The 24,547-nt window shown below is 38.5% G+C and overlaps 1 protein-coding gene and 1 long non-coding RNA gene across 6 annotated transcripts in view; one reads left to right on the top strand and one right to left on the bottom strand.

Annotated features, from left to right (window-relative positions):
• Positions 1-24,547, bottom strand: part of OTOF (otoferlin) — a 171,374-nt gene that overhangs the window by 30,652 nt on the left and 116,175 nt on the right. For all 5 annotated transcript variants that reach the window (XM_051976329.1, XM_051976326.1, XM_051976328.1 and 2 more), the window contains 11 exons: positions 10,103-10,262; positions 9,330-9,516; positions 7,633-7,819; positions 7,070-7,293; positions 6,244-6,352; positions 5,403-5,580; positions 5,034-5,154; positions 4,294-4,394; positions 3,930-4,020; positions 3,411-3,527; positions 486-638 (listed from right to left, as the gene is read on the bottom strand). In XM_051976329.1, the coding sequence (XP_051832289.1) occupies positions 486-638; positions 3,411-3,527; positions 3,930-4,020; positions 4,294-4,394; positions 5,034-5,154; positions 5,403-5,580; positions 6,244-6,352; positions 7,070-7,293; positions 7,633-7,819; positions 9,330-9,516; positions 10,103-10,262 (1,628 nt within the window). The remainder of the gene's footprint in view (positions 1-485; positions 639-3,410; positions 3,528-3,929; positions 4,021-4,293; positions 4,395-5,033; positions 5,155-5,402; positions 5,581-6,243; positions 6,353-7,069; positions 7,294-7,632; positions 7,820-9,329; positions 9,517-10,102; positions 10,263-24,547) is intronic.
• On the top strand, positions 5,587-10,096 carry LOC127548767 (uncharacterized). The gene is made up of 3 exons (XR_007950467.1): positions 5,587-6,124; positions 7,664-7,753; positions 9,826-10,096. It is a non-coding gene; the product is annotated as an uncharacterized LOC127548767 (long non-coding RNA).

Here is a 24,547-nt window from a genome sequence, read left to right as displayed (position 1 = left end):
AGCTACCTCACTATTCAGTCACACTGTGAGGGGGTGGACAGGAGCAGAAAGGTCAGTGCCTAAGTATTCTGGTACCCAATTCATTAGATAGTCATTCTCTAGGATAGTCCATTCTTTCCACATGTGCCCACCTTTCTCTGTTTTCCATTCTTTTTCTCTTCAAGCAAAGGCTAATAGATTTTCATATTTCTAAAAGATTCCAGACTTCCCAATTCTCACCTTCTCAATATAAACTAATTTAAAGTTTCTGCCAGAGCTGAGATTCCATGGAGAATATATGTTCATGAACTTAGATTGCAAGTTTTTTGAGAGCAGTTTGTCTCAATATTTATATTCCCAGGGATTAGCACTGTGCCTGGCTCATAGTAAGTGCTGATTTACTTAATGATTGATTGGGGGTGGAGTAGGCATGAGATGCATAACTACTCAGGAGAGTTTTGGTTCAGTCCCCCTCCTTCCCATCGCCCCTCAGTCCCACCCAGCACCTTGAGGAATAAGGTTTTGACTTTGGCGCAGTCCTTCCCAGCTTCCTCCTCCACAATCGAGAAGAGCACATCTTTGGAGGGTACCCGAGCATAAGCAATTCGCTTGTTATTGCTCATCATCCAGATGAAGACATCTGGAATGCTGTGCTGGGGCTGTATGGAGAGAGGAAAAAAAGTGGGGCCTTGAGTTGGAAAGTGTGAGATAGAACAAAGGAAACTGGGCTTGGAGTGGGGGAATGGATAGGGAACAAGTCATGTTGGTGGGAGGCAAGGCTGGAAAAAGAACAGGAAAAAAGGAAGAAGGCACCTTCTTGGGACTGTGGGAAATGGAAAGAAGCTAAATGAGTCCGTTCTGCTTTTTATGTATCTTGTATCCACTATTTTCCATACCCGTAAGAATGTGAACTTCTCAAGACCAGGGACTGATTTGTATCTCTAGCATTTAACACAGTGCCTGGCATATAACATGGTTGAATAAATGTTTGTTAATTGAATGATTGATAGATAGAATATTTGACCAAGAAAATCCAGGGATTTTCCTGTGAGAGGAGTCCAGAGTCCTAGAAGATTAGAGTGAAAACAAATTCAACTTTGATAAATAAGAAAGGTAAATCATTTGGAGAATTAATTCTTCTTTAGTCAGAAATCTTTTTTTGTATCATGTAACCCATTGTCAGGCTGTTAAAACCTATCAACCCCTTCTCATGACAATGTTTTTAAATGCATAAAATAAAATGCACAGAATTGTAAGGGAATCAATCATGTTAAAATAATTATCAAAATATTTTTTTAAAAACCAAGTCTATGCATCCAAGGTTTAACAACCTCTGCTTTAAAGCAACAAATCCAATTTTTTTTGTAGGGCTTCTACATAATCTAAACAAAATGTCCTCAAAGAGAGGCTGCACAGATGTTTTGAGTAATAACAACATGAATGTACTAAACTCACAGTATGTGGACAAAAGCATCTTCCTTGCAATTAGTGTATGGAGCTTTGTTAATGTGAAGGACTGATGGCTCATGGGAAACTGATCCTGAAAGTTGGTGGGAGGGGACCAGGTTTGAACTTGAAAAGACGAATAATATGATGATACTGGAAATACATGTTCTAACAAGCTTGATGAGATCAGTCCAAGTAGTTCAGGAATGGCAATTGGTCAATCCCAATCTTGCTACTTGCTACATGTGACCTGAGGCAAGGTATTTTACCTCTACTTATTTCTTTCATCTCTAAAATGAGAGACAGTTGGACTAGATAGCTTTGGTAGTCCTTTTGGTCCACTGAATTGTCAATCGCCATTTCTCAATCTATGATCCTGTATTACTTTAAGAATTAATACTTTAGAGATGTTTCAGAACATTCTTTCCCTACTTTATTACATAGCAATTCATGTGTGTGTGTGTGTGCACGTGTGCGCGTGTATTTTTTTTTTTTCCTGAGGCAATTGGGGTTAAGTGACTTGTCTAGGATCACACAGTCAGGAAATGTTAAGTGTCTGAGGCCAGATTTGAACTCAGGTCCTCCTAACTTCAGGGCTGGTGCTCTATTTACTGCACCACCTCACTGCCCCAAGTGTATATTATTTTCAAGTCAAATTAACAAGAATTTAAAGTACCTACTATATGCCTGGTGCTATGCCAAGCATTGTGAGTGTAAAAAGGAAAGCAACAAACAGTCCCTGACCTCTAGGAACTCCCAGTCTTGACTTATTTCACAGAATTGTAGAATCTCAGATTTGGAAGGGATCATAGCATCCTTTTATTTCCAGTCATATTTGAAAAAAAATCCTCATATAATTATGAAAATTATATCCTCAGCCTCTGCTCAAAGACTTCTAAAGATGGAGACCACCCACCACCTCAAGGCAGCCAGTTCCATTTTGGGATCATTCTAATTGTGAGGGAGAGCACTTTCTGATATCACGCCTAAATTTGTCTTTTTCTAACTTCTACCCACTGCTTTCCATTCTACCATCTGAAGTCAAATTGTGCTTTTTAGTGATTATAAAGTTCTTTTCAAGAGTCCAATCTTTTAGTTAAAAGTGAACTATGGAGATTAAGTGGGGGAGGTCTCTACAAAGACTGCCAAGACTGAGTAGGGTCTGGTGGCATCAGGAGAGAGATTAAAAAGAACTGACAGTTAGGGAAAGAACTGTCAAATAGAATATGTATAGAATAATTAAATAAATAGAATATATGTGTGTGTATGTGTGAATGTGTGTATACACACATATACATACATATAAAAACCTATTTGTGTCCAACTGGTAGCCATCTCTGGGGTGGACTGGGGAGAGAGAAAAAAGGGGAAAAAAAGAAATTTATATGATAACTTTGTTGTATAGTTGAGGGAATATCAAATTGTATGTAGTAGATTTGCAGATTCATATGTGATCTTTTTTATTGTATTGTATTGTATTTATTGTATTGTATTTTTATTGTATTGTATTGTATTATATGTATTGTTCCATGAATTGAATATAAAATGAATTTGTTACACAAAAATAAAGAAAAAAAGAAAGGACTGTTGCCATTTTGAGCAAAATGGCTAATGAAGGCTAAGTAATCTAGTTCTGTATTCATGTGAATACAGAACTCCCATTCTGGTTATGTTTGGTTAAGAAATATAAGTTTTGTTACTTTTAGTACCATGTATGTCATCTTCTGTTCTTGACTATAAGCTCTCCAGATTCATGAGATTATAATTAGAAGGGACCTTAGAGGTTATTTAGTTCAATTTCTTTATTTAATAGATGAGGAAACTGATGTCCAAGGTCAGACAATTTGCATGCTGGGTCTGTCATTTACTCCCACTATGACAACTAGAGGGTAGGAATGACATAAGTTGCACCTTATCCTTACCTAGGCAGTGCTGGGCTACGAATACCTTCAATACTTGTCTAATGGACTCTCCAGATCTTTTACCTCATCTGCCAGAAAGCGAAGCTTCTGGAGGAAGTTCTGAACCAGCTTCAGCTTGTCTCGCACGGTGTGCCTCTTCACCTGTGCCCGCAGTGCTTTAGCCTGCTGCCCCATGCTCTCCTGTGTGTGGCAAAAGATGGGTGAAAGACAGGGGGCTCCCAGAGGCCTGGGGAAAGGACTCAGGAAGAATGGTGAGTCTGGGCAAGGTTAAGGTAGCCTCGTGATGAGCTCAGGAAGACTCCAGTTACCTGTACGACTGATCCTGGGATGGGTAGAATCCTTCTCTGAGCCTGCTGACCCTGGTTGGAATCTTTCTCCCCCTTCATTTGTTTCTCCCTCTCCTCTGGGTCTAATTCCCTCAGTTTCTTTTATTTACATCCTGACCAGCTGTTCTGTCCAGTCCCTACTTAGCTTTTCTCCCATGGAGTCCCATTTCCCCCGCCTCAGACCCTCTTCCTTAATGGTTCATGCCCCACTCTTCCCTTTCACTTTCCCAGACCTTGGACAGCTTCCTGCCCTCACCATCTCCCTCATGCAGGACTTGAGTCTCTCCCTGTCAAGTCTTGTCCGAGATGATTGGCTCTGGTCCTTGTCAGCAAGTGAGACAAATCGACTGCAAGAGACAAAGTCAGGACCTCGGTCTGAGCAAACTTTCTCAGAACTCATCTCACCCCTACTATCCACATCTATCCTGGGTCCATATGGATGTCTGTCTCTTTCCATCCCTCATCCCAGCTTCATGTTGTCCAGTCTTGTTCTCTGTATCCATCCCCTACTCCTACTATCCCCTTTCCCATTTATCTTCCCTTGACTTCCCTACCTCACCCCCATTTCCCATCTCCCTTTGCTTAGATGCCCCCTTCCCTCTCCCTGTTCATTGTCTCACTAGCAGCCACAGCTTAGTTCCTCTAGAACACCTCGGAGCCGTCGCTCTGGGTAAGACTTCTCTGTCTTGATCATCTCTTGTACATCATTCAGACCTTCCTCCTGGGTGAGAGGGTTTAGGGGAGAAAGCAGAACAAGAGATTTAAGTTTTAGTCTTTGTACCTTTCACACCTTCTCCATTTTGGGATGAAGGATTGGATCACAAGGTAAATTGGGATGTGTTTTTTCAAATGAATGAATCAAAACTATGGACTCCATGCTAGTGTCTGTTGTGTTCCACCATAGCATTGACTGAGCTCTCCTCCCTATTGATGTTTTCCATTGTTCTGGTATCTGAGGGTATCAAGATAGAATCATCTCATCTCCCCTTACCACTCTGAAATTCTTTTCCATTCAGAACTTTCTTTTCACTTTGGGGAATGAAAGGATAGAATGGGACAAGAGGCATTTTTGGAAATGCAGGGACCTGCCCTGCCATCCTTGTCATGGAATGGTAGCATTAGGATGTTATAATTAGGCTATTTTCAGAAAGAAGATCAAAGAATTCCAGAGCTGAAAAAGACCTTGGAAACCCTCTAGTCTAATCTCATCATTTTTCAGATTAAGAAAAAAGTGGAGGTGACTTGCCCAAGCTTCCCCAGTGAATTAGTGGCAGTTAGATTAGAACTTGAGTTCTACCACATTGGTCTTCTTTCCATCCCCTTCCAGCTTCCTTCCCTGCCACCCACTAAGGGCACTGACCAGTTTGTCTGCAATACGGTCCATGATATTGGCATTGTATAGGCGGCGACGCTGGTCCTGCCACCAACTCTTGATGTAGATACAGGGCTTGCGGTCCAAGTAAGGCAGGTGGAAGTAGTTCCTGGGGTACAGGACAGAAGTAAGGGGATGAGCTGAGGAGGAAGCCGCAAGGAAAGTTGGAAAGGAGGGTGGATGGTCCAATCTGCTGTGCCAGTAGGAAGGGACGAAGGCAGGAGAGCACTACTGTGGGGTAGGTAGGTTCTGGGGTGTGAATGGGACATATACAGAAGGCAGGGCATGACTGGTGTGTCCCTTCCCACCACTAACATCTAGTCCCTTACTAATCTCTTCCCCATTTTTAGGTCTTACCTATCTGTGACTTGGGGCCGCATAGGAGGTGAGGAAGAGACAGACACTAGATCCCCACCCTCATCTCCTTCATCATCACTGGAGTTTTGGATCAGGTCCACTTCGTCCTCGTCCCCACTCTCCTTCTTTCTTGGACGTTGTGGTCGAGACATCCCATCTACTTGGTTGCCATAATTCCCTGGGAGCAGAATAAGAACATTGTGACTGCTTCCTTCATGCAAGGGAAGAGGAAGTACTGAAATTGTTCCATGGATGGCTATCATCACTCCAGACCTCCCAGCTAGCTATCATGCTAGGATTTTGGGAGGAAAGAGAGAGCTGAGGGGAATAGGAGAGGAGGAAGAAAGGGAGCTGGGTAGATGATTTCATCAGTTTGGAAGTAGCAGAGCAGTATTGAATGAGGATGTGAGTCTGCTTATCCTCTCTCTTTCCTTCTTGCTCTCCTCTCTTTTTTTCTTCCCTTTTCCCCTCCCCACTCTCTTCCTCCCAATTAAATACTAACATTTATTTTAACCAACATGTCATTTATTCTCCCCAGAAGCCCATCCTGAAGGCCAAACTTCTGTTCCAATCTGAGAGATCTCCATTTTTATGCAATTGCCTCCCCATCCTTGACTGAGATCTCAAGCTTTTTTAAAGGAGAAATCCTTTCCTTTCCTAGTGTTCTAGAGATGATTCATCTCTTCTGTTCCCCTGGAGGGCCAAAGTCCTTCACATTTCAGGTATGTATTTATACATGTGTAAGTAGATAAAGGGAAGAGAAGAAGGCGAAATACAAGGGGGCTTGGACTGATGTGTAGGGTTTTGAGCTAGGAAGTCACCCCATTGGTGCTGTACTGACCTATGGTGACTTCAAAGGTGATAGGCTTGTCTCCATTCTTCCGGTCGATCATGGAGGCTTCTAGGAAGGCCCCAAAGAGAAAGAATTCTTCCATTTTTCCAGTGCAGCTCTGGTGAGAAAGTAGGGTGAAGTATTGCTGAGCCACAGACTGGGCAGAGAGGTTCTCGTACCAGGGCATCTCCTAACTTCCTATGAGCAAAACCTTCTCAATGGAGATATATTTCCCCTTCACATCTAAAACTTGGCAGACAGGATTCTGAGGTTGCCACCTTTACTTCAAGGTTTGCACAGTTTGGGGACTGAGTTCTTTCTCCAGATCCACAGAGATAGTTATAGCTCTTAAGAGACACCAACGAATGGCAAGGTAGGGTTCAGGGATTCTGGTGAGAAACTTCACTTGGATTTCTCAGCATTTAACCATCCCCTTTTTGGGAAGAGCTGTATTCTCAATGGTCCTCTGGGCAGAGGATGGAGAAAGCTCAGGATGTGGAAGGGTCATCTAGCAAAGATGCCAGTTCTCCATGTGGAGGCCCTGGCATGATTCAGGGGACTGGCACCAGAGCTCCAGGAGGGGACACCCTTGGGGACCAAAACTAAGCTAGTCTTGGACAAAATGGCTCATCTAGACATCCCCAAGACCCAGTAGGTGGTTAGGACTGGTCCCTACTAGGCTAAAATACATGTAAGAAGTAGAGCTTGGGTTACTGAGTGGGTAAAATCCCATTTGAAGAACATAAAGGGAGTGAGAGATTTGGTTGGGACGGGACTAAATGGGAAGAGACTTTAGGACATAGAGGGGTTGCAACCTGGAGGCAACTTGACTCACATCAGAAACAGGCGTGGCTTGTTCCACCTGCACCTCGGTGGAGCTGGTGAGCTCAGGGTTGGAAGTGTCCAGTATTTCCACAGCCAGACCCAGCATCAGACGGGCTCGGAAGGAGACACCTTCACCCAGCCCCTCGTTCAGGTCCTGGTGCTCATCTAGCAGGGTGTAGTTGCGAGTGGAACCATACATATTCACCCAGGCTGGGCCCAGAGTGGGCAGGAAGCCTGAAAGAGGGATAGTGAGAGTTTGGGGGGAAAACCTCGCACAGATCCCACTTGGGAAGGAGGCCCAATCTAGGGTGCTTGCTGTTCTCCATCACCTCACCCTCCTAACTCTCTATCCTCTGGCCTCTATGCAGAGGAGGAAGGGGGAGGTTATTCTTTGATAAAAAGATGTGAAGACAGAGTGATATAACATAAAGAGTGGAAAAGAAAAGGTAAGGATTTGCCCCAACTAGTAAATGGCAGAGATGGGATTTGGATCTAGATATTCAATGATTTCATCCATATCCCTTCTCCTTGCTCCTTATCTGCCATTAGGCTCTCCCACTTTTTGCCCCTGACCTTTGTCTCCATCATTGGAAATCTTTCGCAGGTCAATGAAATGGGTGCCAATGGCTACGTCGTTGACCTTGTCCGAATCCCGGATCTGCACCTTCATGCGTTTGCAGAGTGGAGGGAACAGGTCTGTGAAGACGATTTGTTCATTCCACAAGGGCTCGTAGCTGCTCTTCTGCACAGATGTCTTGCCCTGTCCAGATGGGGATGATGGTGGGTCAGGGGGATGCAATTTTCCTCCCTCCTGCACCTCCCGCAGCTATTGTCCTAATTCTTCTCTGGCCACTGTGGTCTCCCCACCCTTTGAAGTTAGGGGATCTGACTCCTGTAGTGTTTCAAGGTCATTGCCACGTCCAAAGGAATTGTTTCCTTTTCATGTTATTGTTATTTCTGTATCTCTAGCACCTAGCACACTACCTAGCATAGAGCAGGAGATTAATAAATTCTTCTTGAATTGAACTAAATGTCAAGGGTCCAGTGTGTTCCTAATCTGCTCTGTGGGGTTTTGTATCCTCAGGCCTTCCCTTTTCCAGTCTTCCCTTTCTCCACATGTTCTCTTTCCCTAATCTCTCAAACTCTTCATTTTATTGTTTTTCAGACCTAACTCTAGAGCAAAAAAAATTTAAACCCTTTTTCTTGTGTCATGACAATCTGATAAAGACCATGGACCTCTTTTCAGAATAATGTTTTTAAATGCATAAAATAAAATATATAAGACTATAGAAGAAATGAATTATATTGAAACATGGTTTATAGAAGAAATGAATTATATTGAAACATGGTTATCAAAACACACGTACATTTCTTTTCTCCTCTTCCTCTCCCTCCCTCCCCTTTCTCTCTTTTTCTCTCTCACCTTCTCTCTTTCTCTCTTCTCTCTTTCTTTCTTTTTCTCTTTCTCTCTTCTCTTCTCTGTCCTCTTCCTCTCCCTCCCTCCTCCCCTCTCTCTTTCTCTCTCTCTCCTCTTTTCTTTTTCTCCTCTCTCTCTCTCTTCTCTCTCTCTCCTCTCCTTTCTCCTCTCTCTCTTCCTCTCCCTCCTCCTTCTTTTTCCCTCCCTCCCTCTCTCTCACTCTGTCTGTCTCTGTCTCTCTCTGTCTGTCTCTCTCCTCTTCTATTTCTCCTCCTCTCTCTCTTCTCTCTTTCCTTCTCTCTTCTCTCCTCTCTCCTCTCTCTCTTCCTCTCCCTCCTCTCCTCTCTTCTTCCCTCCCTCCTTCCCTCCCTCTCACTCTGCCTCTGTCTCTGTTTCTCTCTCTCTCTGTCTCTCTGTCTTTATCTCTGTCTCTCTCTGTGTATCTGTGTCTGTCTCTCTGTCTATCTCTCTATCTCCCCCCCCCCTCTCTTCCAAATGAACAAATAAAATATAGGACTTTGCTTCCTATCTGCCCTCCTCTAACCACTAGGTCTCTTGCTTAACTTATCATCTAAGCATCCAACTTCCCCATTTCCAACTATCAGTGTCTTTCTTCTGAGGTTATCTCTCTGAGATTACCTCTATATACCACTGTATATAGCTTGTGTAGTAATAGTTGTTTATTTCTTGTCTCCCCCATTAGACATGAGCTTCTTGAAAGCAGGGGGTATTATTTTTGCCTTTCTTTGTATCCCCAGCACTTAGCACAACATCTGACACATAGTCAATGCTTAATAAATGTTTATTAACTGACTGAACTACTGAAATTCTGAGCACTCCCCACCCCACATACCTTTTGACCAGCAAAGAAGACTTGGACGTAGGGGTCGACAAGGTCCTTGTTTTCGCCAATGAAAGCCTTTTTCACGTTGGCCATGAGGCTTGTGTTCATGCGGGGCAGCCCCTCTGCCCGGTATATCTTCACATAGAAACGGGCCCACTGGCGCTCGGCGGGCACCCCCTCGGGGAGCAGTAAATTCCTGCCGGCACATCCAGCTGGGGGTGTGGCAGCCAGGTTCTCCTTTCCCCCTCACTCAGGAGCTATATCTTTATTCTGCCCACCTTGTTCCAGATTCTTTGACCCCCCCCAGACCCAGGTTCCAAATATGTTTCAGGTCCTGCCATCTCTACTAGTTTGCTTCAGTATTCTCAGATTTTAGTATCACTATACCAAATCGCTGCCCTCTATAGCTTGGTTTGCCTTTAGAATTGAGCACTCTGTCTATGGGAAGATGGAGTAAAAATCACTGGGCTCTTGTGTTTTTCCCTTTCTCTCTTTTCTCAATCAGATAGGAAAGCCTAGGATGAGGAGGAGAGGGGTGCTACGTGCTATGGGTCACCTCCAGGACATTGGCTGAGGCACCTGAGAAACCTTGGGGAACCTTGGAACAGACGATGGCTATCTGGGACTGCTGAAGTAGAAGGGATGTCATGGGAGGTAAGACAGATAAACACTCTGGGGCCATAATCTGGGGGAAATATGTTTCTGCTGGATTACAAGCAGTTGGAAAGGAAGGACTGGAATCAGGGAACCCCTGGGGATTGGGATGAGATGGGAATCCTCACCCCTCAATGTCATCCTCTTCTGTTTCGGTGGCTTTATGAGGAGTCTTAATGTTGTCTCCCTTGCCCACCACAGCGATGTCACACTTGACATAGCCCTTCAGTCCAGCTGAGATGTCATCTGGGTCTGATAGGATAGCCCACTTGTGATGGAACTGGTGTTCTGCAGATGGAGAGAAAGGATCTTGATATTTTCAGAATTCCAACTTACCTTTCTTCTGAGGGAGGGCAAAGTCCATTAAGGGAAGGTTCTATTAGCTCCTGGAAGAAAGGTATTATAGGAATAGTTATTGGTTTTTACTCATAGGCCCTTGTCTGTTTCTTTACCATAATTCAAGTTGAGTTCATTCAGAGATGAGAATGTCAACTACCTTACCAAGAGAGAGGAAATATAACTATAAAATAAAGAGATTTTTAAAAAAATAGTCAAATAGAAAAATCTATATATCTGAACAATTGTCATCCCTTTAATGACAGCTCACATTTATATAGCATTTTAAAGCTTGCAAAGTGCTTTGAAAATAATATTTCATTTTATTCTCACAACAATCCTGAAAGACAAGTGCTATTTTAAGCTACATTTTATAGTTGAGGAAACTGAGGTAGACAGGTTAAATGTTGCTTAGGATCACATATTTGAGGGTATATTTGAACTCAAGTCTTCCTGACTCTGCACCCAACATGCTATCCACAGTGTCACATAAGTGCTTTCATGCCATTATTGCTCAGAGCAACATTGGAATGACTTTTCATGAACTACTTCCAGGACCAGTTTCTGAACTACAGATGCAAATGAGTTTCATTATTTTATTACTATACTTTGTGTCTATGTAGCTATTCCTTGGGTATTAGAAAATTTAAGAGAGATAATCAACCTGTATCATCTTCTCAGAATGATATAATCTTATATGTTCATCTGAAAACTATCTCTATAATATTGCTGTGAGCTGTAGTTGACCCTCCAGACTCTTCCTTGGAGTGTCTCAAAGGCCCTGAAAACCATTGCTCCAATATTTTCCCATTCTTCCTTAATATTAGTGCCTTCCTTCTGAGATTATTTCCAATATTTCCTGTCCATTTTTGTACATAATTGTTTGCATATGAAAATATCATAAATTTGTGAGCTTCTCAAAGTCAGGGACTGATTTTGCCTTTCCTTGTGTACCTAGAGTGTAGCACAATGCCCTGGCACATGGTAGGTCTTAATAAATGCTTATTGACTTGACTGGTGCCATCTAATTGACTTCCTTGTCAACATATGTCTATAAGTATATAGTAAGTTACATATATAGAAATTAGCCTACTTGCAATTAGGGTAGCCAATCTGCACCTTGGCAGATAATATCCATCTGGGAGGGGCAGATTCACTATTCTTAGTGGAGATAATGCTGGGCTTGAAGTCAAGAAGACTCATCTTCCTAAATTTCAAATCCGGCCTCAGGCACTTATTAGCCATGTGACTTGGGCAAGTCACTTAACTCTATTTGCCTCAGTTTCCTCATCTGTAAAATGAGTTGAGAAGAAAATGGCAAACCACTCCAATATCTTGCCAAGAAAACTCCAAATGGGATCAGGAAGAGTCAGACACGGCTAACTGATTAAATAACATCACTTGTCTAGGTGCAGAAAAAACATGGCTCAAGATTTAACAATCCTAATAAAGGGTTAGATATATACATTGTTTAATTGATGCTATTGTTTTGGAAATCAATAATTTAAACTCACATTCTCTAAGAGGGGTAGCTTAGCATTAGAGGATTTTCCTTGGAGTTAGGAAGTGTCCATTTAAATTCTGCTTGTGACACATACTCTCTGTCTCTTCATGGTTTTTTTAGTATCCCAGGTTCAGGTGTCTTCTTAATTGGTTAGTATTAATTCCTATTAAATTGTGAACTGATAACTGAATCCTTAACTTATTATAAGACTATTTCTTAGCAGTATTTGCATTTTAAGAAGAGAGTATGAAAAATGGAGAAACCAGGTTTTAGACTGAGGTCTTGAGTCATGTAGCCTAAATCAGTGTTTTCAGCTTGAATTTTAGCTCTGCCACTTACTAGATAAGCATTTTTTCTTTTTCTTGACTTCAGTTTTCTCCTTTGTAAATATGGGCTAGATATAAGGTCTCTTCCATCTAGACCTTGTGGATTAATGTAATATGTTCTTTGGGAGGGGTGGGGTCTGCCCTTTTCTCATTTTTATAAAATATGCCCTAAGTCTATTGCTAGGAGTTTAAGATCAAAAGTATATCTTCATTGAGTTATATTGTTTCGTTGATTGTCTATACTTAAAGGAAGTGATGGTAAATATACTAATCATATACATTAAACTTAAAAGTGTGTGATAAGCAGTTTTTTGGGGGGTAGAAAGATTTAGTTTAACAACATTTATTAGCATATTCTTGCATGGACCCCTTTTGACAGTCTGGTGAAGTCTATGGACCCTTTCTCAGAATAAATTTTTTAAAATAATTAAGAATCGAAGTAAATGCTAAAAACCAGTTTGTAGTTAGTGAAAATAAGGACTTCCATTCACATTAATGAACAAATTTAAAATAAATGCACAGATCCCTTAAGAGGTGGTGTATTACATAGTTCCCAGGTCAAGGATCTTTATTTAATACAAGAAAACAGGGATGTACTAGCCTTTGGTCATCCCTTGCTTTCTGATTGGAGTTTCAGCCAATACCAGCTCAGAAGACATAACATGTTATATCAGAAGAGATGTGGCAGAATATAATATCAGAAGAATATGGCAGAAGGCTTTATAGCAGGCAGATATTATACTACAGTTTGTTAATGGACAGAAATTGGCCCTGAGCGAAGTAGGGAGAGAATGACAGATATGGATATCACTCTGTATTGTGGTAGATAGAGACCTTTAAACATCTCTGCCTTACGTTCCTTCCAACTCCTCCTGGGGCAAAGACTCTGGGACACCAAGAACTGTATGTTGATAGGGCTCACCAGGTAGGAGCTTACTTGGGCTGGCATCTATTTAGGCTTCCTATTTTAGCTAAATATTTTTGTTAACTAGGTACAAGGGCCGCCAGGTGGTATAGTAGATAGAATACCTACCTGAAGTCAAGAAAACTCATCCTGAGTTCAAAACTGGCCTCAGACACTTACTCACTATGTGATCCTATGCAAGTCACTTAATGCTGTTTGCCTCAGTTTACTCCCCTGTGAAATGAGCAGGAGAGGAAAATGGCAAACCACTCCATTATTCTTGCTAAAAAAATAATCCCAAATGGGGTCATGAAGAATGAAACATGACTGAATAACAACAAACTAGGTGTAAAGCTTAGCTATTTCTGTGCTACTGTGGAGCACACATGTGCGCAGAGCCCTCTAAATTTCAATGCCTTAGGGAAAACGCTAGCTTCACTCCCCTACTTATGGTTCTGATAATTGATTGCTTAATCAACCAGTTTTCTCAAACTTAGCTCTTTTGCTCATAGTCCACTATCTCTAATTTAATGAGTTTTACTTTGAGGTGAAAATGAATGTATATATATTTTTACATTTTTTATATTTTCTTTTATCTCATGGAAGCTCAGATGCAATGACAAATCAGAAGCACTGGGGATGACTAGGAAAGTAAGCTGCTTTGGTTCCCTATATTTGTAGAGTTGCCTTACTGATCTAAAATAAACTAAAAAACTGAATCTCAAAGAGGTTAAGAATCATATACTTTTTAAAAAGATCACATATTTAATAGAATAATAGATTTACACTTAGAAAGAATATTAGGGAATCATCTAGTTACAACCCCCTCCTTTTACAGATTGAGAAACTGAGATCCAGAGATGTTACATGACTTCATACAGGAAATAAATGGCTTCTGACTCTAAATTCAGTGTTGTTTTCACTGTACCATGCTACTTTCTATCACTCCAGTAGGATATTGGTTCTTTAAAAGCAGGGACTATTCATTTTTATGAAAACCAAGGACTGATTCTAGATTTGAATGATTTATGCTGAGAGGAATCAATGGAACTCATTTTCAAGAGAGGATTACAGAGAAGACACATGTTCAATGGTCTTCAATTATAAAATAAAGGAATTGGATCATTCTATGCTCCTATGGTTCTTTGGTGAGTTTTGAATGATATCCCAAGATTTGCCTTCATGTGTCCAGACCTGGCTAGAAGAATTAAAGGCAATTTTATGGATTCTGTGAGCATCCCTCAAACTGATCTGTATTCTATCACTGTCACCAGGGAACTGCCACTTTCCTTCCTCCCTTGCTCCAAATTAGGACAGACAGGTTTTGTATGGTAATTCATTATCTATGGCCAAGCTGGCTGTCAGCCACTATGAAAGATTTCTATGTAAGATTTGGTAAGGGCTAACCCCTGGAGGGAAGGTGGGAGATTTTTTAAAATTGGAAAGCCCAAGAACCAGATGTATGCCACAGCCAGCTGGAGTTGTTTCATGAGAAACAATTGCTAAATTTTCAGTGTGAGCATTTATTCACAGCTCAGAAACTGGCAAGCATTACCAATCAGGGCTTGGTTTGTTGTTTTTCTGATTCTTTGATTTAAAAATGTAATGGAGCAAATATTAGTAGTCTGGAAAAACCTAAAAATATTTGGAGGTACACCATTTTCTTCAGATAGCATTTTGCCAACCTTGCAAAAAGCTAAACTTGGAATTACCAACATAATCTGAATAGAAAGACTCTGTCATAGATACACCTGAAGCTACCAGTTAAGTTTTATGTTCTCAACTTTCACAAGGTCATAGTATCAATCATGGTATCAATCTCCATTGGGAAAGTCTAGAATCTTCATTGGTCCCACAGTTAAAAGATGCTAATGAATTCTATTTCCCCAAGCAGGACAAGGTCACATTGACTCATAGAGTCTCAGGTTGGAAGAGATCTCAAAGGGCATTTGTCCTCTAGGTTTTGAATTAACTTAACCCACATCTGCAAAGGAGAATTTCTTTTACAATATACCTGACAAATAGTTTTCCAGTCTTTCCTCAAAGACCTTCATGGGGGTAGAACCTACTATCTTCCAAAGTAGCCCATTCAACTTTGGGACTGCTCTAACTTTTAGGAAGCTCTTCCTGATGCTAAGCTTATAATTGTCGCTTTTCAATTGCCTTCCTCCCATTCTTGTGAGGTTTTCTCTCTGAGACTAAACAGAATAATAGGTTAACTCCCTTTCCCGTAAGACTGCCCTTCAGAATACTTGAGTTCTTAGGTTCTGCTGTAAATTTTCTCTTCTGTAGGCTAAAGTTCCCTATTTCTTTCTACTAATCCAATCCTTAAGCACTTTCTTTTTTTTTAATGATAGCTTTTTATTTTCAAAATACATGCAAAGATATTTATCAATATTCATCCTTGCAAAACCTTATATTCCAAATTTTTCTCCTTTCCTTTCCCCACCCCTCCCCTAGACACCAAGTACTCCAATATATGTTAAACATGTTCAATTCTTCTATACATACTTCCACATTTATCATGTTGAATAAGAAAAATCAGATCAAAATAGAAAAGAAGAAAACAAGCTAACAACCAACAACAAAAGTGAAAAACTATGTTGTGAGCCACATTAAGTTCTGACAGTCCTCTTTTTGGATTCAGATGGCTCTTTTAATCACATATTGGAATTGGCCTGAATCACCATATTGTTGAAAAAAGCCATATCCATCAGAGTTGATCATACTATAATCTTGCATTATCATGTATAATGCTCTTCTGGTTCTGCTCATTTCATTTAGCATTAATTCATGTAAATCTCTCCAAGCCTTTCTGAAATCATCCTGCTGATCATTTCTTATAGAACAATAATATTCCATAATATTCATATACCATAACTTATTCAGCCATTCCCCAACTGATGGCATCCACTCAGTTTCCAGTTCCTTGTCACTACAAAAATGCCACAAACATTTTTGTGCATGTGGGTCTTTCCCCCTTTTTATGATGTTTTTGGATTACAGGCCCAGTAGAAATACTGCCTGATCAAAGGGTATGCACAATTTGATAGACCTTTGGACATAGTTTCAAATATTTAGCACTTTCTTAGGGCCCTTCATCATCCTCCCACATTCTGATCTCAGATGAAGAGTTGGCTCTTCTTGCAAAGCAAAGTCTTTCTATATGGACTCTAGATTTCATCTTTACCTTCACCTCCTTACCTCTCATTGTATTCTAAATATTATGTAACCTGATTTCTAATCTCATAATTTAAATGAAATTGCTCTTTTCCCACAAGAGTCAAGATGGTAGAGGAAAGGCAGAGGAAAAGCACTTGAGCTCTCCCTGAAGCTCTTCTAAATACCTTTACATCATGCCATAAAACAATTCCTAAAGTAGTGGAACCCACAAAAGGATGGGGTAAAATAATCTTCTAGCCAAAGAAAACTGAGGAGGTTAGCAGGAAAGGTCTGTCATACAGGATAAGATTATAGTCCAGTCTGTGTCAGCATAGATCTGCCCCCAGAAAACCAGGAGCAGGACTTGGGAGGCACTCAATCAGTAGTGGCAGAGCTCTCAGCCCACAAGTGGTAAGAGGACAACTGATCAGAAGGAGATTATAGGGGTCTCTCTGCTGGCACTGGCAAGACACTGTTATTTTTCTCATACTCAGATCTGGGGCACAGTCTTAGGTGACAGTTCCAGGGTGAGGAAGAGCACCAGCACACCAGAGCTTGTAGCCACAGTGAAGCAAGGACCTTCACAGTTCCAGGGCAAAAGGCTGTTTGTGGTCACTCACTGACCAGATTACAGGCCAGGAGACTAATAAATGCTTCCCTTCTTAGATCATAACATCTCAGAAAAAACCCAAAAATGTAAAAATCCCTGAAAACAGTTGCATAAAACCCCAAGCTTGGAACAGACCATCCTCCACATGGGAAGCAGAGCCCCACTTTAACAAAGAATTAAAAGTCAAGAAATAGACTGGAAAAATGTGCAAACAACAGGTAAAATTCTAACCATAGAAAGTTGCTGTGGTGACAAGGAAGATCAAAATATACACTTAAAAAAGATTATAAAGTCAAAGCTCCCATCTCCAAAACCTCCAAGAAAAATATGAATTAGTTTCAGATCAAGTAAGAACTCAAAAAATATTTTAAAACTCAAGTAAGAGAGAAAGAAAAATTGCAAGGATAAATGAGAGTGATAGAAGAAAATCATGAAAAAATCAACATATTATATATTATTGCTCTATATTTTGAATTTTATGTTCTATTGTGCAAATGGAAATGTTTCTTCTTTTTTTATTTTGTATTTAAGTAAATGAATAAATAATTTTTTTTAAAGATATAAAACCCCAATAAATATGGCCTACTTTATATAAAAAAAATGAAGAAAAGAAGAAAGAAATCAAGAAAAAAAGAAAAGAAAAAATTCAAAAGCTTGATAAAGGAGACAAAAAATACCAAAGAAAATAATATCATAAAAAACAGAATAAGTAAAATGGCAAAATGCATATAGAAAGTCAATGAAGAGAAGAATGACATGAAAAGCAGAATTGATCAAATGGAAAAAGAGACACAAAAATTAACTGAAGAAAAAAACTTTCCTTAACAAATAGAATTTACCAAATGGAAAAGGATGTGCAATAGCTCACTGAAAAAAATAATTCCATAAAAATTAGAATTGAGCAAATGGAAGTTAATGACTTTATGAGAAATCAAGAAACAATAAAACAAAACAAAAAGAATGACAAAAAAGGCAACTACCTGACCTGGAAAATGGATCTAGGAGAGGTAATTTTAAAATTATTGGACTACCTGAAAACAATGATCAAAAAAGAGCCTAGACATCATCTTCAAAAAAAAAAAAAAACTATTAAGGAAAACTGCCTTGACATTCTAGAACCAAAAAGTAAAATAGAAATTCAAAGAATCCACTGATCACCTCCTGAAAGAGATTGCAAAATGCAAACTCCCGGAAACATTTTAGCCAAAGTGATCCTAGGTCAAGGAGAGAATATTGCAACCAGAAAGAAACAATTCAAGCATTGTAGAATCACGGTCAGGATAATACAAGATATAGCAACTTCTACATTAAAGGATAAGAGAGCTTGGAATATGATATTCTGGAGGACAAAAGAGTTAGGGTTATTAGTTCTATAAAATAATTTTTTGGCAGTTTGATTGATATATCACTGAATAAGTAGACCAATTTAGGCAGAATCGTCATTTTCATTATATTAGCTTGGCCTACTCATGAGCAATTAATATTTTTCCAGTTGTTTAGACTTGACTTTATTTGTGTGAGAAGTATTTTATAATTGTGTTTATATAGTTCTTAGGTTTGTCCTGGCAGGTTGGACCTCCCCCCTGCTCCCCAAGTATTTTATATTGTCTATAGTAATTTTAAATGGAATTTCTTTCTATCTCTCACTGGTGGGTTCTGTCAATAATATATAAAAATGCTAATGATTTGTGTGGGTTTATTTTATATCCTTCAAGCCTGATAAAGCTGTTAATAGTTTCTAGTAGGTTTTTGGATGATTTTCTAGGATTCTTTAAGTATATCATCATATCATTTGCAAAGAGTTATAGTTTTATTTCCTTATTGCTTATTCTAATTCCTTTCTCTTTTTCTCATTGTTAACACCAATATTTCTAGTACAATACTGAATAATAGTGGTGATAATGAACATCCTTGTTTCAGCCCTGTTCTTATTGGAAATGCATCCAGCTTCTCTCCATTACGAATAATGCTTAATTTAGATAGATACTGCTTATTATTTTAAACAAAGTTCCCTTTATGTCTATCTCTAGTGTTTTAACAGGAATGGGTGCTGTATTTTGTCAAAAGCCTTTTCTGCATCTACTGAGATTATCATAAGATTTCTATTGGTTTTGGGAATGAAATGGTCAATTGTGGTAATAGTTTTCCTGATATTGAACCAGCCTTGCATTCCTGGTGTAAATCTCACTTGGTCATAGTGTATTATCCTGCTGATTAGTTGCTGTAGTCTTTTTGCTAATATTTTATTTAAAAAATTTGCATCAATATTCATTGGAGAGATAATTTTCTTTATTTGTTTTGGTCCTTCTTGGTTTAGATATTAGTGCCATATTTGTGTCACAGAAGGAATTTGGCAATACTCCTTCTTTGTGTATTTTACCAAATAATTTACATAGTATTGGAATTAATTGTTCTTTAAATGTTTGGTAGAATTCATTTGTGAATCATCTATCCCTGGAGATTTTTTCTTAGGGAGTCCATCAATGTCTTGTTCACTTTTTCTTTCTAAAATGGAACAATTTAAATAATTTATTTCCTCCTCTGTTAATCTAGGTGATTTATATTTTTGTAAATATTCATCCATTTTGGTTAGATGGTCAGACTTGCTTCCATACAGTTGGGCAAAATAGTTCTTAATTATTGCTTTAATTTCTTTATCATTGGTGGTAAGTTCATCCTTTTCATTTTTGATGCTGATTTATTTTTTCTTTCTTTTTTCTAATCAAATTGAGCAAAGGTTTATGTCTATTTTGTTGGTTTTTCATAAAACTAACTCTTGGTTTTATTTATTAGTTTAGTAGTTTTCTTAGTTTCAATTTTATTATTCTCTCCTTTGAGTTTCAAAATTTCTAATTTGGTATTTAATTGGTGGTTTTTAATTTGTTCTTTTTTTAGCCTTTTTACTGGCTTGCCCAATTTATCAATCTTCTCTTTCTCTATTTTATTTATGTAGCTATTTAGAGATATAAAATTTCCCCTAAGAACTGCTTTGACTAAATCCCCCAGGTTTGGGAGGTGTTAAGATCACAATCAAGAATCAACTACTAACCAAAATTGAATATAATCCTTCAGGGGAAAAACAGACATTTAATGAAATAGAGGAACTTTCAAACATTCTTGATGAGAAGACCAGAGCTAGATAGAAAATTTGACTTTCAAATATAAGACTCAAGAAAAACATAAAAAGGTATATAGGAAAGGAAAATCATAAGGGATTTAGTGTTAAACTGTTTCATTGCTACGTGGGAAGATGATACTTGTAACTAACAAAAACTTGATCATTATTTAGGCAGTTAGGAGTATATAGACAGAGGGTATAGGTGTGAGTTGAATATAAAGGGATGATAATAAAAAATAAAATTAAGGGATGAGAAAGAGGAATGTATTGAGAGAAAGGGAAAGGGAGTTATAAATAATCTCACATAAAAGAAGCATGAAAAAACTTTTTTAGAAGAGGGGAAGGCGGGTAAGGTAGGAGGGAGGAGGGAGTTAACCTTATTCTCATTAAAATTGGCTCAAAGAGGAAATAACATACAAACTCAAATGGGTAGAGAAATCTATCTTACCCTACAGGACAGTACAAATGGAAGAGGATAAGAGAAGGGTGGTCAATAAAAGGAGGAAAAAATGAGGGAGGTGGTAGTCAGAGGCAAAATACTTTCAAGGAGGGATGGAATAAAAGGAAAGAGAGAATAAAATAAATAGGAGAATAGAATGAAGGGAAATATATTTACAAATCATAACTGTGAAAAAACGTTTGAAGCAAGTTTTTCTGAAAAAGACCAGATTTCTCAAATATATAGAGAACTGAGTCAAATTTATAAATAACAAGAGCCATTCCCCAAATGATAAATGATCAAAAGATATGAATAGTTTTCAGCTGAAGTAATCTAAGCTATTTATATATAGTCATATGAAAAAATACTCTAAATTACTGTTAATTGAAGGAATAAAAATTGAAACAGTTCTGAGGTATCATCTCATACCCATTAGATTAGCTAATAGATTAGAAAAGGAGAATGAAAAATGTTGGAAAGTATGCAGAAAAAATTGAGACATTGATGCACTTTTAGTGGAGTCATGAACTGATTCAACCATTCTGTACAACAATTTGGAACTATGCTGAAAAGGGCTATAAAACTATGCATACCCTTTAATCTAGCAATCACAGTACTAGAACAGTATACCCAAAAAAATGAAAATAAAAAGGAAAAGAATCTATGTGTCCAAAATATTTATAGCAGCTCTTGTCTGGTGGCAAAAAACAGGAAATTGAGGGGATGTCCCTTGATTAGGGAGTGGCTGAACTGTAACATATGATCACGATGGAATTCTATTGTGTTATAAGAACTGATGATCAAAGTTCTCTCAAAAAAACCTGGAAATATTTACATGAACTGATGTAAAATGAGATGTGCTGTGTACAAAGTTACAGAAAAATTATAATGTGATCTAGTGTGAATAAGATGACAATTCTCAGTAATATAATGATCTAAGACATTTTGGACTTTTGATGAAAAATGCTATCCATCTCCAGAAAAAGAACTGATGGTGACCAAATACAGAATCAAATACACTTTTAAAACTTTATTTTTCTTGAGGATTTTTTTGGTCTATATTTCTTTTACAACATGATTAACATGGAAATATGTACATATATATAAGCTATATCAAATTGCTTGTCTTCTCAATTTGAAGAGTGGGGAGGGAAGAAGGGAGAAAATTTGGAACTCAAAAATTTAAAAACAAATGTTAAAATTGTTTTCATATGTAATTGGGGAAAATCAAATATTAATTAACTTTAAAAAAAGAAATTTGTCTTTCTCAAGTTACCAGTGGTATCTTCATTGCTGCATCTAGTGGCGTTTTCCTAGTCTTAAGCCTTATTTACCTTTTTGCACCATCAACACCATTGACTATGTTGACCACATTCTTCTTCTGGATATCCTATTGTCTCTAGGTTTTTGTAACACTGGTGTCTCCTGGTTTTCCACCCATCAGACTGCCCTGTTGGAATTGTTTTGGCTTGTTTTAATTGGGGGTATCCCTCAAGGCTCTGTTCTGGACTCCTTTCTCTTTTTACCCTATACCATCTCATCCGGTGAGTTTATCAGCTTCCATAGGTTCAATTGTCACCTCTATGGAATTGATTCCCAGTTGTACATATCCAACCCTAAAGTTTCTATCGTATTAAGTCATATTTTTCCTACAGCTGGAACTGGATGTCTCACAAGCATTTCATACTCAGCATGTCCAAAATAGATTGTTATTTCCCTTAAACTTTTGCTCTTCTGAATTTTTTATGACTATTAAAGGAACCATCATCCTTTCAGTTACCTTGGCTCCACTCAGTGTCACCTTTGACTCCTCACTTTTACTCACCCCAAATGTCCAATCTATTTCTACTTTCACAGCATATCTTGTCTTTACTCAACTGGACACAAGCCCCCTTTGCTTCTTGTCTCAACTACTTAGCTGCCAAAGTGTTTGTTTTTCAAAGAATAGGTGTGACCAAGTCATCAACCTCTTCCTCAGTGAGCTCCATTAGCTTTCTATTACCTCCAGGATCTAATATAAATCCCTCTTTGGCATTTACAGCTCTTCATCACCTGGTCCTGGCCTGCCTTCACAGTTTCCTTATATGCCCCTCTATGACCTGGTGACACTGGCTTCTTTAAAGTCCCTATAACACTGTATTTGATAGCCTGTCTTTGTGCTGTACTGGATGTGCCCCCGTGCCTGAGAATTATCTGCCCTCTCAGTTCTGCCTCCTGTCTTTATTGGCATTTTCAAGATTGCTCAGATCCTCCCTTCTGCAGAAAATCTTTCCTGATCTTCCTTGCCTCGGCTGCTAAAGCTTTGATCTTCCAAATTGCTTTCATCTGCTCTGTGTATGGGGCAGCTAGGAGGCACAATGAATGGATAGAGCAGTGGGGCTGAAATCAGTAAGACTTCTCTTCCTAAGATCAAATCCAGCCTCAGAAACTTTATAGCTGTGTGCTCCTGGCAAGTCACATAACCTGTTTGCTGTTTCTTTATTTGTAAAATAAGCTGCAGAAGGAAATGGTAAAAGACTCCAAAATCTTTGCTAAGAAAATCCTAAATAGAGGCACAAAAAGTTGGACATGACTGAAACAGTTGAAATAACAACTCTGTATATATTTTCTGTTTGACTAGTTATTTACATGTTATTGTTTCCATTAGAAAATATGCTCCTTGAGGATAGGGATTGGTTTCCATCTGTTTTTCTTTTTCTTTTTTCCCTTTCTTTGTATCTCTAGTACTCAGTGCAGTGTTTGGGACATAGCAAGCATTCAGTAAATGTAGGTTGTTTGACATCTGTTATTCATTTCTGGACATTCTATAGCTTATCAAAGTCTTTCTTAAAAAGTAATACCTAGAATAGAACACAATGTGGTTTGCCCAGAGTATATAGTATAGTGGGACTATCACTTCCCTAATCTTGGACACTTTGTGTTTCCTAAAACAGACTAAAATAATATTAGATTTTTAAAACTGCCATATCACAAGGTTAACTCATGCAGTGGAAAGATTTTTAAAACTGCCATATCACAAGGTTAACTCATGCAGTGGAAAGAATACTGGATTTGGAATTTGAAGACCTGGTTTCAAATCCTGGCTCTTCCTTTTACCACTCGTGTGGTTTTTGGTAGCATTTGATAGTTACTCATACATAAAACGAGAATCATTTCACTTGAGTAAGTCACTTAACCAACTCTTTGGGTGTCTGTTTCCTAATTTAGATTAGATTAGATTAGATGATTTATAGTTTCTTTTCAATCCTAAATGCATTGGTGATACTATAATCCTCTGAGTCATATTGAAAGTGTGGTCCATTATGGTTCCCAGGACTTTTTCATATGAATAACTTTTACCAGGAATTCATTCTCTATCTTCTGCTTTTGAAACTGATAGTATATGTATGTGTTTTATTTATCGTGCTAAAATGCATTATTTTTTAAAGGGCATATTTATTGAAACCATGATACAAAACTGTAAAAAACATACACATATGGAAGCCTGAGAAAAATTCAAATCAGCATCCACACTGGGCTTTTGGGTTAACTTAATCAAATAACTTGTTTTATTAGTTTTATAACACATATAGTATATATATACTATATGTGTTATAATATAATAAAATAAATAATTTTATTATTTATTGTTTAATTATTTCAATCAATTTATTGTTTAACTAATTTGTTAATTGGTTGCTCTGTCATGTAGACACAGATTAAAAGAAAAATCCAGCTGAAGTAAATACTCATTCATTTATCTTAATCACTTTAGATCTTTGCAAGACTTAATTTTTAATCTGAATGTGAAACTTCATATTTATTCCCTATGCTCTGATTAATAGAGAAATAGTAAATTAATCTAAATCAGACTGAAGATTTAGCATCTAATCTTTTCTATATCTGTGAGGCTTGGATAGCTTCTTCTATAGATATCAGGCAATGAGATATAGTTGAAAAGGCACATGGGCTTCATGCCTGGCTCTAACTGATGAGCCATTAGATCCTGGACAAGTAATTTTTTCAGCATGTGCTTATTTTAAAAATGGGGATAACAATACTTGGGGATGGCTAAGTGGTGCAATGGACAGAGTGTCAGGTATGGCGTAAGGAAGAACTGAGTTCAATTGTAGCTTCCGATATTTAGTAACTGTTGTGGTCTTGGGCAAGTCACTTAATCCTATTTACCTCAGTT

The sequence above is a fragment of the Antechinus flavipes genome, chromosome 2, assembly GCF_016432865.1.
Source record: "Antechinus flavipes isolate AdamAnt ecotype Samford, QLD, Australia chromosome 2, AdamAnt_v2, whole genome shotgun sequence".
Lineage (NCBI taxonomy): Eukaryota > Metazoa > Chordata > Mammalia > Dasyuromorphia > Dasyuridae > Antechinus > Antechinus flavipes.
Note: the sequence above shows the minus strand (reverse complement) of the source record. Positions and strands in the feature narration are given on the sequence as shown.